The sequence below is a fragment of the Carettochelys insculpta genome, chromosome 18 (assembly GCF_033958435.1).
Source record: "Carettochelys insculpta isolate YL-2023 chromosome 18, ASM3395843v1, whole genome shotgun sequence".
Classification (NCBI taxonomy): Eukaryota; Metazoa; Chordata; order Testudines; family Carettochelyidae; genus Carettochelys; species Carettochelys insculpta.
In genome coordinates, this window is record NC_134154.1 from 23,184,830 (window position 1) to 23,199,047 (window position 14,218).

The window sequence follows — 14,218 nt, forward strand, 5'->3', positions numbered from 1 at the left end:
CTATTCCTGACTACTCAGGTCACCAACCGAGACTCTTCATCCCTCAATGGTTCAGATAGGAGTAGAATCCTCAGAACCCCTGAAAAATCAGATGCCAGTTGTTTCAAGGTGGGCATCCCCATTTACTAAACACATTTGAAAACTTGGCGCTCAGCCTCAGAATGCCTGTTTCACCTTCTTGAAATGGAAAAATAGTTGCCCACATTCACAAAGCACTTATAATTTTTATTCTGTATGTCTCCATGTATTATTATCAGCCTCTTCTTTACAGAATCCTTACATAGAACCACCACCACATACTCAATGGGTGACAGAGCTGGAAGTGCTACAACCATTCAGTTCTCATTTTGATTCCTTTGGCTGGGGAGTAACTATTACTTTTTGGCTGGGTCTACATGTGCCCCTTCCTTTCGAAAGGGGAATGTTAATGAGCAGGTTCAAAAATGCTAATGAGGTGCTGCAATTAATATGCAGTGCCTCATTAGCATAACGGCAGCCAGAGCGATTCGAAAGTGCAGCTTTTTGAATCGCGTGCCGCCCGTGGAGACGGGACCTTCCGAAAGGACGCCATCCCCAGTTTTTGAAAGCCCTTCTTCCAATCACAATTAGGAAGAAGGGCATTCGAAAACTCGGGTGGGGGTTGACCTTTCGGAAGGTCCTGTCTCCACGTGATTCGAAAAGCCGCACTTTCGAATCGCCAGGGCCTCCATTATGCTAATGAGGTGCTGCATATTCATTGCAGTGCCTCATTAGCATATTTTGAACCTGCTCATTAACATGCCCCTTTCGAAAGGAAGGGGCACATGTAGACCCAGCCTTTCTGATTTAGGGCTTAAACTGAACAACAAGCAACTTAGAAATAGCAGAGATTGATTGATGGAGGCATGTGAAGATCCTGTGACTTATCTCTTCTATTCTTTCCTCATACCCAGACCATTGCCAAATCCTGCCAACTATTGTTAAATATCTCTATGCAAAATGGAATGCCAGAATGGAAAAGAGCTCACTCAAAACATCTTAAAATCACTGCAGTCTATACCTCTTTGATGGGCCCTATTCTCATCTTTCATTCCTCCAGCTGATCCAAGATATACAGCCACTGCCAACACAACTTTGCCAAATGTTCCAAGGAAGTCTTGCTATTACATTAAAAATAATCTACATTGTCTCTTCTTTTCCACTATATCCAATTCAAATCCCCAAAGCACACGATGATGCAACTTCGCTCACGTATTTTACCCTAATCTTGCCTAGACATCCCTGATCCCACACACCATTCACCGCCCCACATTCCACCTAACCTTCCCTCATTACTACCCTATTTGTTCCTCCGTCAATCCATAGAAATGGGATAACGTTCTTATTCATATAGGACAAACTCCCTTTATCGCCTTCTTCAAAAATATAAGAGATCCACATGCACTCCATGAATCATACATAAATTCATTCATAGGCCTGAGGTTCCCAAAACAGATCAATTTAAACCACTGGGTTTGTGCATGATCAAAGACAGCAGAATTTGCCTCTTGAAAGAGGTTTCTGCCAAACAAAACCTGTACCCGATACTTATGTCCCTGGAAGTCATAGGGGTACAGTAGCCACTAATATTCATGCTACTCAGACTAATACCAGTGGCAGACAGGCACAAAACCAATACATTTTCCGTCTTATTCTCTTGGGAACTAAAAGCATTAGATGCGGCTTTCTGAAGCCTCATCTCTTAGGCACTGGCTGGGTGCCAAAGACAGTTCTCAGCCTGGGCAACTCTCTAGATGTGACATTTCAAAGGTTTCAACATGTTTTAGAAGTTATACCCCCAAACACTATTTGCAGACAATATATTTGATATTTCTTGAAGGGGACCCTGGTTTGTCTTAGTTATGCAATAACCCTAAGACACACAGCCTGGCTCCCACCTCATTCATGGAGTGCAAGACAGTAGCTCCACTAATGCCACTGCAGCCACTCATCAAAAACTAGTGGGGGTTAGATCTTAAGGCCCTTTATTTCTAGGCACAGACAGTAAGTTGCCCTTTAAAGCAGGATAACATGACCCATCCCGGACAAAGTCAGCGCAGCAGATGCCAAACATCCTCCACCTTCCTCTCAACTCCCTGAGCTCAGGGTGTCCAATATGCTTTCCGTTTGCCACGTGTGGCAAACTGCATGCCATGGTATGCTGAAATGTGGCTCCTTAAAGCCACACAAGTGGAGTGCCCTCCACCCACTCACCCCACCACTTGGTGGAACAAGCACACAGTGACAGCAGGGGTAGCTTCCTCCTGTGGCTCTGGCCCACCACAGTTCAAGGCAGCAGCTTGCACAGGGTGTGTACAAGCACACACCTGGCTTGGGGGCAGAGAGGGCCTGTATCAATCCTTAAATTTCTATTGGACACCACTACCCTTACGCTGCGCTTTGCAAGTCCTCGTCCGCCCTCACTTCAGCCACCCCTCCACTGAGCCTCCAAACCACTCATCCCCCCACAATACACCCACTAATGGGGCTGTATCCCTCCAGCCCAGCCCAGCCCTGCACAGCCCTGCCCGCCAACACTGCCCGCCTCACCAACGGGGCTGTACTCCCCCCTAGCCCAGACCCCTCCCCAGCCCCGCCGACGGGGCTGTACTCCCCCCACCCCCCGTCCAGCCGCGCCCCCCGTCCCCGCACTGACGCGGGCCCCAGCAGGACTCCCCCGCCCGCCGGGCGCTGCTCCCAGACGGCCCCTCCCCGCTCACCCAGGCGGAGCCCGCAGGCGTCGGCCAGCGCGGCCCGGAACCGGTCCATGTTGGTGTTGCGCTTGGAGTCGGGCTCCCACATCACCCGCGACTCCAGGATCTCCGGCTCCCGGGACATGGCGGCGGCGGCGGCGGCGCGATGCTCCCGTCAACCGACCCGGACGACAGCTCAGCCGGTACTGCACAGCCCCGCCTCGCTCCCGGCCTATAGGAACGGCGCACCCCTCGCTGTAACCTTCCGCCGGCTGGGCAGGCGAAGGAGTGCGCGGGCCCGGCCCCCAGTGGCTGGCGAGAGCAGCGCGGCAGGGCCGCACTTCGCGACGTGCGGCGTGAGCAGGGGCTGCACCTTTCCGCGCACACAGCGCAGCCGCGAGAGTGCTCAGGCCAGGGTAGCGCGTGAGCGCTCAACGGAGAGAAGCGATGGGTGATAAATCAATGGTGAAAAGGCGCCTATTGCTGCCACCGGCCCTCAGCAGCGAGGTAGTCACCGTAGTCACGCACCACCCCCCCGCGGGGCCCTCCTTGGTGCTTGTGGGGCCCTACCCAGTGCTGTTCATTAAACCAGCGCTGCTGTGCCCAAAAGCATCCCAAGGGAAGAGGGCTGATTTTTAAAGACTAATTTATCATCGTCAGCAACACGCTAATATTTTTAAAGCAAATTTGAAACTGAGGTCCTGCAGGGTAAACTGCCAATAGACCTGTCAGTTGGCTTCATTACCACTTCCGTGACTTGCTGACAGGTTCCATCTTCTGCCAATACGCCTGCTAGATGCTGGTTTTGCTTTTAAGTGTATTGGTTCATCTCCAGAAGAAGACTCACCAAGTTGCAGCAGCCACAGAACCAGGAAAGGAGGAGGCTGATGGATAGACCTTAAGTGCCAGTGGTGACCTACACAGCTGTGTCTTCTTCATATGGGCTCCAAGCTGGCTTGCAGGCGCACTGTAGGAGAAGGACAAAATATTGTCTTTGCCTCATTTTTTGCCCCACACCCTTCTCTCTTTCACCCATACACCATGACTTGAAAGGTGTCCTGGGGCACATCACAGTGAATGACCCCTTGAAAGATGTGTTAGCTGCTTATGCTAAAAATGCAGGGTCTTTGGATCCATAGGGGCCTGCAGTCTATGGCTAAGATTTCCAAAGGGGTCAGTATGGCTATTCAATATTTTTCAGAGATCTGCAAATAAAATGGTTGAAAGCTCCTGGGCTAAACAATCTGTTCTCCTTTGTGTTAGTTGTGACACCCTGGGTATCTGCAATATAGAGCCCCTGCTAGCCAGCACCAGCTGACTCAGACTTACATCTGGGACTGATTACAGTGTGGATGTTCTGGCCACAGCTGTAGCCCAGGCTCTAGGACCCTACAAAATCAGAGGGTCCTAGAGCTCAGGCCTGCACCAAAATTAAACAGTCCCTTAACCCCAGTCTCCACAAGCCTGAGTCAGCTAGCACTGACTAGCCATTGGTATCTGACTGTAGACATACCTCTGAGTACATTTCCTAGCTCTATGTAGCTTGACAGCTTGACATCAACAGAAATTGGTCCAGTAAAGATACTGTATTAATTCACCCAACTCATCTCTCAGTTCAGGGTACAGTAGAAATCACAGTATATTACTTCAATAACTACTTTAGGCACTATTTTTAAACAAGAATACACTCATTTTTAGCAAGTTTGAAAGCTGGCAGAAAATGGTCAGAATGACATTTTAATTTTCCATTTGCCCACACCAATATCTTTGAAATTCTGCTTTTCCTGTGGGCTGAGTGAAACTGGGAGGGGAGGGCACAATGGGATGAAGTAAGGGTGTAAGGACAGGTTGTGTTATCTTTTCTGCTGATCCACTCCTGTCCTGTGGCCACTACAGAGTGAGGGGGTTACTGGGGACTCAGTTCCAATTAAACCATATGGGGATCCCAGGGGGCAGAAACAAAGGGCTTGTCCTCACTTAACCTGAAAAGCAATCTCCTGGGGTTGGATTTAGCGAGTCTAGTAAGGACCTGCTTAAAATTGACTGCTGATGGCACCTTCCTTGAGCCTAGTACTCCACCAGGTCACGAGGAATAAGGGAAATCAATGAGAGAGTTTCTCCCATCAACCTTCCATAGATGGGACACTGCAGAAATTTGTCCTAAGGTGCGTTGACTCCAAGTACATTACTCTCATAGGTGGAGTTGCATATCTTAGGTTGACTTTCCCTGGTAGTATAGACAGTGTAGCTACATGACCTCCATTTGGATGGCTTTGGCCTCCCACAAGTCCTACCAGTTTTGTCATGTTTGGGGTTCTTGGCTTGTTGCTGAGGCACTTTCTGCCTGGAGAGTTCCTGTAAGTTTCTTCCTGCAGCTTTTCAAAGCAGAAATCAGATAATCTGGCTCTGAGTCTCTTGCCCTTCTTGTATGAAGATAACCTTAGAAATCTGGCCAAATGTAAGTTGATATAGAAATAGTTTCTGTGCCATCTTCTGCTATCTCTGAGCAGGGTTTGCATCATTTTATGACCTTCCTAATGCACATGAAAAGATATATCTAGATGTAAAATAAAGGGAAATTATCACTGTCTTTACTTTCTTTAAACCAGAAAGAAAAATAAGGGTACGAAACCCCAATACTTCCTAAATAAAATCAAACACCAAAGCAAAGCAAAAAAATGCCATTTCTGCCTAAAGCACTAGATATGATGCAAGTGGCAGGCCATAAATAAATTCTCTTTGCTGCTGTTGATACAGGAGAAGTGGTCCAGATACAGGATTAGTTACGCACCAAAGCGTAATGAGAATTTTATCTTTGTCCAGCAGCTCACACTATTTTTCTCTCCAATTTCCAGATCAAGCTGTAATTGTTTTACAAACCTATAATTTTTTTCAATTATGCTGTTTCCTACCTCTAAGATGTTCTGCTTGATATGTAACTGAACTGATACACACCTGGCAAAAGTTCACTTCATGTATCTTTGCATGCTTTTAACTAGAGCTGCCTTATAGCCCTTTCACTGGTTTTTAATCAGTTTTGACAGTATTTTTTCTTAAGATGAGTGTGTTGCAATTAGGCATCTCACGTTTCATTCATAGTATCTTGTAATCTTATTCAACTCATTCCAATTTATCAGTCTCGCTCAATGATCAGTTATCTTTTTGCTTTCTTTTCAACCGGAGAGAAAAAGAATTTCCCAGTCATGATCTGCGTGTAGGAGGGAAATACATATTTTAAAAAACCAACCACCCTTTAATTCCCTTTCAAAAAAGCTGGTTGTTTCTTTAAATAGCACCTGTCCCAGGCATGCTGAGCATGGGAACAGTGTAAGGCGGACTGATTCCCTCCGGCAGCTCACCACAATCAACTTACGCTATGATTGGCTGGGTCCACATCGTCCCAGAGCCCACCTCATGTGAGCCTAGCCAGACCATGGAGAAACTGACACAAGAGCAGACTAATTGCCTAATCGCTTTAAAAACACCTAATACTCTGTGAACCAATGAGATGAAGAAGGAGAGTGAGGTGTGTCCAATCAGAGAGGAACGCTCTTAGAGTGTGCTCGTGCGAATGCCAACATTGCCTGAGTTCCCCGAGGCAGCGACTTAGGGAGCGTGTGTAGGAGAGGCTCTAAGCTAGCCATGTCAGCAACGGCATTGCGTGTATACCCCATCTAAAATAACACAAAAGCAGTAGTAGCTCTTTTTCTCTGCTCGAAAGCAGCCCGTACTTGAATAACACCCGCAGAAAATGACTGAGGAGGAATAGTGCAATTTGGCTCTACTGAACTGCTGAGGATTTTAATGAAAAAAGAAGTGATTCTGTTTATATATCAGGATCAAAGCGGGGGGGGGGGGGGGCTGTGGAAATGGGATCATATGTTCTAACCCAAAGAAAAGCTTGACACATATTTTCAATATTTACAGTAATTCCATCTCTGCTTACATCTCTGCCTTCATCTCCCTGATAGATGGTTTCCTTTCTTAACTTGTTTTTATCTTATTTTAATAAATTGCTTAGGGAGGTTGTGGAATCTCCATCTCTGGAGATATTTAAGAACAGGTCAGATAAATCTCTATCAGGTATGGTCTAGACAGTACTTGGTCCTGCCAGGAGGGCAGGGGCTGGACTTGATGACCTCTCAAGGTTGCTTCCAGTCCTAGTATTCTATGATTCTCTGTCTCTCCTTTTCCCAGTCTTATAATTTCAAAGGAGGGTTTGGGAAACTAAGAATTTGAAGGAAAACTGAAAAAGCATGCCTTGAATACGGTTGGATGACTACTTTTATTCATTTATTTTTCACACTATACCCATGTTGTAGCAGCATTAAAGCCTAGAGAAAAAGAGTGTGAAAAGTATTTGTTGTAATTCACCATTTTCATCCAAATACCTTTCAAATGCTGCTTTTGTATAATACTTTCAAAACACAATTCCTCCTCTCACCTGCCCTCCCCGTCAGATTTGGATTAAAGACAGTGACACAGTCATTTAAATATAAAAAGTATGTGATTAAATCTATGCAAATATCCAAAGATTGAGATTTTGAGAACTGAAGAGGTTGTCTGGCTGATACGATGTGGTAGGAGAAAGCAGAAAAAGACACTTTATGGAAGGACTGGAAGGTTAACCCCTTAAGCACTGAAAGCTCATTACCTAATAAATACATTACTTAGTGTTTAAGGTGCTTGTTTCTTCTGAGGATTGTTCTAAAACAAGTCTGTGAACAGACACGACAGGTTCAGTGCAAGTGGTTTTCAGACTTGTTTTGAAGGTGCAGAATTCCCAAAATAGAGATCTCATACACCAAAAAAGATACAAATGCCCTCTGTTCTGCTCCAGACTAGGCAGGGACAAAAGTTTGGACCTTGCTTGTTCTGCAGGAGTGAGGGAGGTCTTCCTCCGATTGAGGAAACTTTCCCCACAGTAATTGAAGCAAATCCAGTTCTTCTTGTGGGCATGTAAAAACTTACACCCAGAATCAAATTCACTCCTAGAATATATCACATACATAAAAATACTGTCATTTCAGATTTTGATTATAATGGATACAAATAATATTCATAAGCATACAAATGAGTTTGACCATTCTAAACACTAGTAATTATCCGTAGGTATCCTCCACTCTCAATATTTAGGGTCTAATTAAATGTGTCCCAGAGGGGCATCCTTAACCACTCTCTACTCCATTTCAGTAATTTGCAGCATTTGGAACTGTGCCTTTAAAATCTGAGCTTTCCAGACAGAGTTTGGACTGGGTGCTGTGAAAGTGTTTGTATTTTATGCGTGGAACTGGAGTTGGACTTAGAACAAAGCAAAGCTCTTGCAAGCACCTTAACCACTGTGTGATCACTGAACACCATGTGCTCTGATAATGTTATAGCGTCGGTCCCTGTCAAAGGTGCAACCACTGTAAGGATGAGGTGGACATGGGGCCCTGACACAGACAGCATGTTTGGGGGGATATAAGAAGCCTTCATATCCAACATTATCCAGCCTGCATAATAATGGCTAGAGGGAACAGCAGCCCCTGTGCTCTGATGACCTGAGGGCCTGCTGTATCCCTATTGCCAGCCTCTAGGGGAGCTCCAACAGTGACAGTGTACCCCTTAGCAAGTATCTGCTCAGAAAAGTACCTGCTCAGAGCTTGTGGCTGTGGGAGGCTTGTGGCTATACTGGCATCACTTTGCTGGAAACATTACTGGAATTAACTCTTATTACCAAGTCTCAACATTCCTTTGCTCTCTGAAAAATAGCTGTGAAATCCCCTGGCAAAGTGTGTAGTCTTCACCCCCTCTGGTGGCAGGTCCAAAAAAAGACTACAGTCACCTATAACCACCAGTTACTCTCAATCCAAGTGACAAGGGACTGTGTGGTGGACCTAAAGATGTCTTGCAAAGCCTGCTGACAACTATCCTAACTCCTCCCCAGGGCACAATCTGTCCAGAGCACTGAATGAAGCAGGGGACCTCTGAAAAAACAGTCTGTGATTATGTACTTAGATTGCATCATAATACACATGCACAGGGGGATCACATTAAGGTGGTACGAGCAATCTTAATTCAAGTATCAGAGAGGTAGTCAAGTTAGTCCATATCTTCAAAAATAACAAGAAGTCCTGTGGCACCTTATAGACTAACAGATATTTTGGAGCATTAGCTTTCATGGGCAAAGACCCACTTTGTCAGATGCAACAGATGCTGGCCATGGCAGCTCTGGCAAAGCAGGTCTTCGCCCACAAAAGCTCATGCTCCAAAGTATCTGTTAGTCTATAAGGTGCCGCAGGACTTCTTGTTGTTTTTGAACCTCAATTCAGGCATTTCCTAACATTTGAGAGCTTGACTTTATGACCTTATCTTTTTTTATAGGGATTTTAAATATAATTTTATAAACATGAGTGCAAACAACATTCATAACATTGGAATACAACAAGTCGATGATACTCCAAGAACACTGAGCAGAAATTTTCCAGGTCACCATATTACATTTTTAAAACTAATATTTACTCCTGGACTACCTGGAAATTTCAAGCCTCTAACAGCATCTCTTGAGTAGAAGCTCTTTGTGGATATGTGCAGGTATATGACAAAGTTAGACTTTTTCTTCATAAATATATAGTAAAGTTTGTTTCATGATGAAGAAATTATAGAGCATGATATTTTTCTCCAATTAATTGCCACCCGTAAGTGAACATTGTTGATTAGGTGAGTGGGGTAATATTTTTATTGGACTCACTTCTGTTGGCGAGAGAGACAAAGTTCTGTGTAGCCCAAAAGCTTGTTTCATCCCCCAACAGAAGCTTGCTCAATAAAAGATATGACCTCACCCACCTTGTCTCTCTAGTATCCTCAGACCAACATGGCAACAGCAGTTTATATGCAGGTTGAATGGTTAACAAATGATTTCTCTGAGCCACAGAAGTACAGTAAATGGCCTTCCTATTTTGCAGTATTTCAGCTGTTTTGCAATAAGTCTCAGACCGTCTGCATCCTCTGTTGTGGCTTTTATAGAGAAAAGTGGGCATCTGAGCAGGATTCCCTCTAAGATGCAGAGCCAGAGGACTGTGCACCTGCCTAAAAAGCCCCATGCAGGGGCTCAGTGCTACCTCACACAGAGTTGCTGCAGCTGGGGGGGAGAGGCCCCTCCCTGCTGATGCCAGAGGAAAGGCATACTCCTCCAGCCCCAGGGAACTGCCTTTGCCAAGGGAGACACGTGCTCCTCTGGCTCCAGCAGGGAGCTGCAATGGCCCTGAGAAAGAGCCACTTCTTATCTGGCCCAGCGCTGCTCCAGTAAGAGAAGGCCAGAAGGAACCCTCTCTCCCAGGGGAGCCTGTACCCAAAAACTCTCATCCACAGCCCCATCCCAGATCCTGCAACCCCAGCCAGAACCTTCACACCTGAACTTACCCTCTGTTCCAGCCTTGAGCCCCTTCCAGCACTCCAATCCCCTCACTCCTAGCCCCACCGCAGAATCCACACCCACAGCCTAAGCCCTCATCCCCCCACCCCGAAATCCTACACACACTCTGAATCCTTCGCCCTCTGCCATCTGTGATCGTCCATCTGCAGAATGAATTTTGTTGTATGTCCCAATATGGAGATGATGTCGAAGCAGTAAGAGGGGCCAGGGTGGGGTGGGAGGAAGGCACAGAGAGGAGCCAGAGTGTGGGCAGGGGTGGAGGCAGGTAGAGGGGCTGGCAGTGTGGGGGCAGAGACAGCGGCCAGGGCCAGGGCCAGGGCCAGGGCCTGGGAAGCCCCGGCCTTCCTGGAGGGTCAGGTAGGTGCACGGCCAGCCCTGGCTTTCCCAGGGGATTGGGGAGCCATGTGGCCAGCCCCCACCTTCCGCGGGGGATCAGAGAGCCACACGGCCAGCCCTGACTTTCCTGAGAGGTTGGGGAACGTATCCTGGGGGATCAGCGAGCAGTGCGGCCAACCACAGCCTTCGTAGGGCCTCTCCCAGCCTCTGTTCCTCAGGCATCAGACTGATGTGACGATGTTATTCTGTCACCTGGGAGGAAAAAAATTCTTATCTATATATAGAGCAAATGTTTGACATATTTTGTTAGGTAATGCAATGTGTCTCCAGACTACATATAAAATATATTTACAAATGTTTATTCTGATTTCATTTTTGATAGGAAACAATGAATTGTTAGGATTTTTCTTTTGCTGTGCTACAAAAACACAGTGAAAGTTCCCAAAACAGATGGAGGGGACCCCACACAAATTTATCCTCCTCAGGATATACTTATCCCAAGTTCATAGGACACTGACCTGCATGGATAGAGCCTGAAGCAGAGAGCAGCATGCACACTAAAATACAAAACTGTACATACAGACAGAGCAAAAGACCACAGAACACACACAGAATAAACAAAGAAAACCAAGAGTGAAGGTATCATGCAACTGAGGATTTTGGACCACAAACAAAAGATGACAAAAAGTCCTGCGGCACCTTATAGACTAACAGATATTTTGGAGCATAAGCTTTCACAGGCAAAGACCTGCTTCATCAGATGCATGAGTGGGGGGGTTTCAGGGGAGGGTTTAAACAGGGGGTCTCAGTCGAGGGCGCGGCTAGAGTTGACAAGGTCTGTTCGGTCACCGAGGACGTGGCCCATTATCAGCAGTTAATGTGGAGAAACAAAAGATGGTGGCCTTCCAGCTTTCAGTCCTGGGGCACACTATACACGACATCACTCCTAGAATGAATCCTATACGAGCCTGGCAGGATTGCTTCACAACACCACCATCTCCAGCCACACATTTTCCCCTCTTTTTATCAGCTTTTTTTCTTCTCAGCCCTAGCCTCCTGCGTGCCTATAATGAACAATGAGTGACGGGTAAGGGTATTTGTGTAGCTGAAATATGTATCTTTTTCTCATATTTAATGAAAATGTCTATATGTAGAAAGACTTTTTCTCACTATACCACCTTTATTTATTAAATTATTTTGATAAAATTTGAAATGCGGTCCATATTATAAGGCCCTAAAGTGTAGCTTAGTTAGTTTATGACTTAAGCTGATACTGTTGTGAAGTGCATGGTTATGTCTACACAACAAAGTTATTTCGGAATAAGCTAGCTACATCTACACAGGCAGCTTCTGTCAACAGAGGTCACTGTCGACAGAGAAACCCTGGCAGTACCTCCGTCGACAGATCACGTCTACACATAAAAGCAGCTCAAAAGAGCAATCCACTCTGTTGTCAGAGAGCAGCTGGACTGCCCTGCACTCTCTCAACAGAACAGCTGACCAGAAGCTCTGAAAACAGGGCTGCTCGGGAACCAGAAGTCCTCTCTGTCCACAAAAGTGTCTACATGGGAACTGTATCGACAAAACACTGACTGGGGAGAGGTATAACACTGCTGGCGGAACGGCTGAGTTTTATCAACAAACTCTTGAGAGAATGCTTTAAAGGTGTAGACGCTCAAGGAGTTTTGTTGACAGAAGTCCAGTTTTGTTGACAGAGGCTGCCTGTGTATACAGAGCTGAAGAGATTTTTCCAGAATAGTTTATTTTGAAATAGTGCCTCCACACACAAAAATGTGAATTAAAATAGCACTCAGCTATTCCCACACTAATTGGACACTGTATTGCATTTAAGACACCCTTCTACGTCTACACTAGCATTCCTGTTTCGAAAGAGACATGCAAATGAAGGAAATTGCAATTGCAAAGGAGGCACAGATTTACATATCTCACACCTCATTTGCATATTATTCTTTCAAAAGAGCTTCTTTTGAAAGAAGAAAAGCAGCGTAGACATGGCTCTTTCGAAATAGCCCCTATTCACTCTCTTTACAGCCTCTGTTCTGAAATATCTGTTTTGGCATAGGCGCTCCTCCTTGTAGAATGAGGTTTACAGAAATTGAAATAAGCAGTCCACTATTTTGAAATTATTTAAAAATAGCGGTTTTGCCATGTAGATGCTCCTGAAGTTATTTCGGAATAGCGGCCATTATTCTGAAATAACTTTACAGTGTAGACACACCCTATGTTTTATAAGCAGGGTCTCACCAAATTCAGGGGCCTAAAAAATTCATCAGCTCTCCTCCCTCCCACAAAATCTGATCTTTTGCGATTTTTTGCCCTCTACTATACAGATTTCATGGGGGAGACCAACATTTCTCAGACTGGGGGTCCTGACCCAAAAGACAAGTGCGGTGGAGGGTCACAAGATTATTTGGGGGAGGGCACACATTATTGCCATCTTTATTTCTGTGCTGCCTTCAGAGCCAGGTGGCCAGAGAGCAGTGGCTCTTGGCCAGATGGCCAGCTCTGAAGGTAGCACCCACCCAGCATCAGTGCAAAAGTAAGGGTGACTATACCATACAATGCCACCTTTACTTCTGTGCTGCTGTATTCCATTCTGGGCAGCTGGAGAGAGGCAGCTACTGAGTGAGGGACCAGGTCCACTAGCAGCAGTGCAGAAGTAAGGGTGGCAATACCATACCATGCCATTCTTACTTCTATGCTACCCCTGGCAGCAGCTTTGCCTTCAGAGCTGTCCTCTCAGTCAATACCTGCAGCTTTTCAGCTACCTAGCTCTGAAGGCAGTGCTAAGAGGAGCAGTACTACAGCAACCCTACAGTGACCTTGTAAACCACCAGCCATCGGCAACTCCTTTTTGGATCGGGATCTCTATAATTACTTCACCATGAAATTTCAAATTTAAATATCTGAAATCATGACATTTCCTATTTTCAAAATCCTGTGTGCACGTTTCACTAGAAGAGTGTGTGTGCCCAATGCACTGTGAGTAGGTGACCACACATTCCAACATTAGAGACTTTGTCAGATACGCACCGATAGCACATACATCCTGGGAAAAAAAGTATCATAATTTTTCATACTTGTTATCTGGTCACCCCGTGAGGGGGGGGTGTTCTGTGTGTTGTCAGGTAAGATGTGTATTGTGACGAGAGAGTGTGCGTTTGTGCTTTGAAAGGTGCAGCGTATGTGTTGCATGTTGACAGATGGGCAATGTTTGCATGTGGTGAGGCAGGGGTGTGTAGTGTGCGTGCTGTGCTGACAGGTGTATGAAGCATATGTATTGTGAGGTGAGCGGCATGTGTGTGTGTAATGTGCAAAAAGGGAGGTGCAGTGTGTATGCTGTGGGGGGAGGGGTGCAATCAGTGTGTGTTGTGGAGGGGCACGCAGTGCGTGCGTGTATTGTGAGATGAGGGCTGTAGCGTTAGTGTGTGCTTTGTGAAGTGAGGGCTGTGCACTTAGTGTGTGTGTTGTGAGGTGCAGCGTGTGCAGAGTGTGTATGTGATGTGGGATGTGCAGTCAATGTGTGTGTTGCGCTGAGAGGCCCATCACTCGGCCGGGCGAGGGCGTCCCGCGATGAAGGCTGCCCGGGCCGGGCTCGCCGCAGATCCCAGGAGAGCTGACAAGCGGGTACCTCGGGACAGGCTCTCGCGCCCCGCCTCCCGCCCGCAGGGGGCGCTGTAGCCGCCGCTCGACGGGAGGATGCTGGGAACCGCGGCTCCAGGCTCCGCGCGGT

General features: G+C 46.4%; 1 protein-coding gene across 1 annotated transcript in view; it reads right to left on the minus strand.

The window, feature by feature from the left end:
* The window catches only part of AACS (acetoacetyl-CoA synthetase), a 108,382-nt gene extending 104,897 nt beyond the window's left edge, over nucleotides 1–3,485 (minus strand). The window contains exon 1 of the mRNA XM_075012846.1: nucleotides 2,739–3,485. Coding sequence (XP_074868947.1) covers nucleotides 2,739–2,856 — 118 coding nt within the window. The 5' untranslated portion in view covers nucleotides 2,857–3,485. The remainder of the gene's footprint in view (nucleotides 1–2,738) is intronic.
* Nucleotides 3,486–14,218: the final 10,733 nt, after the last annotated feature.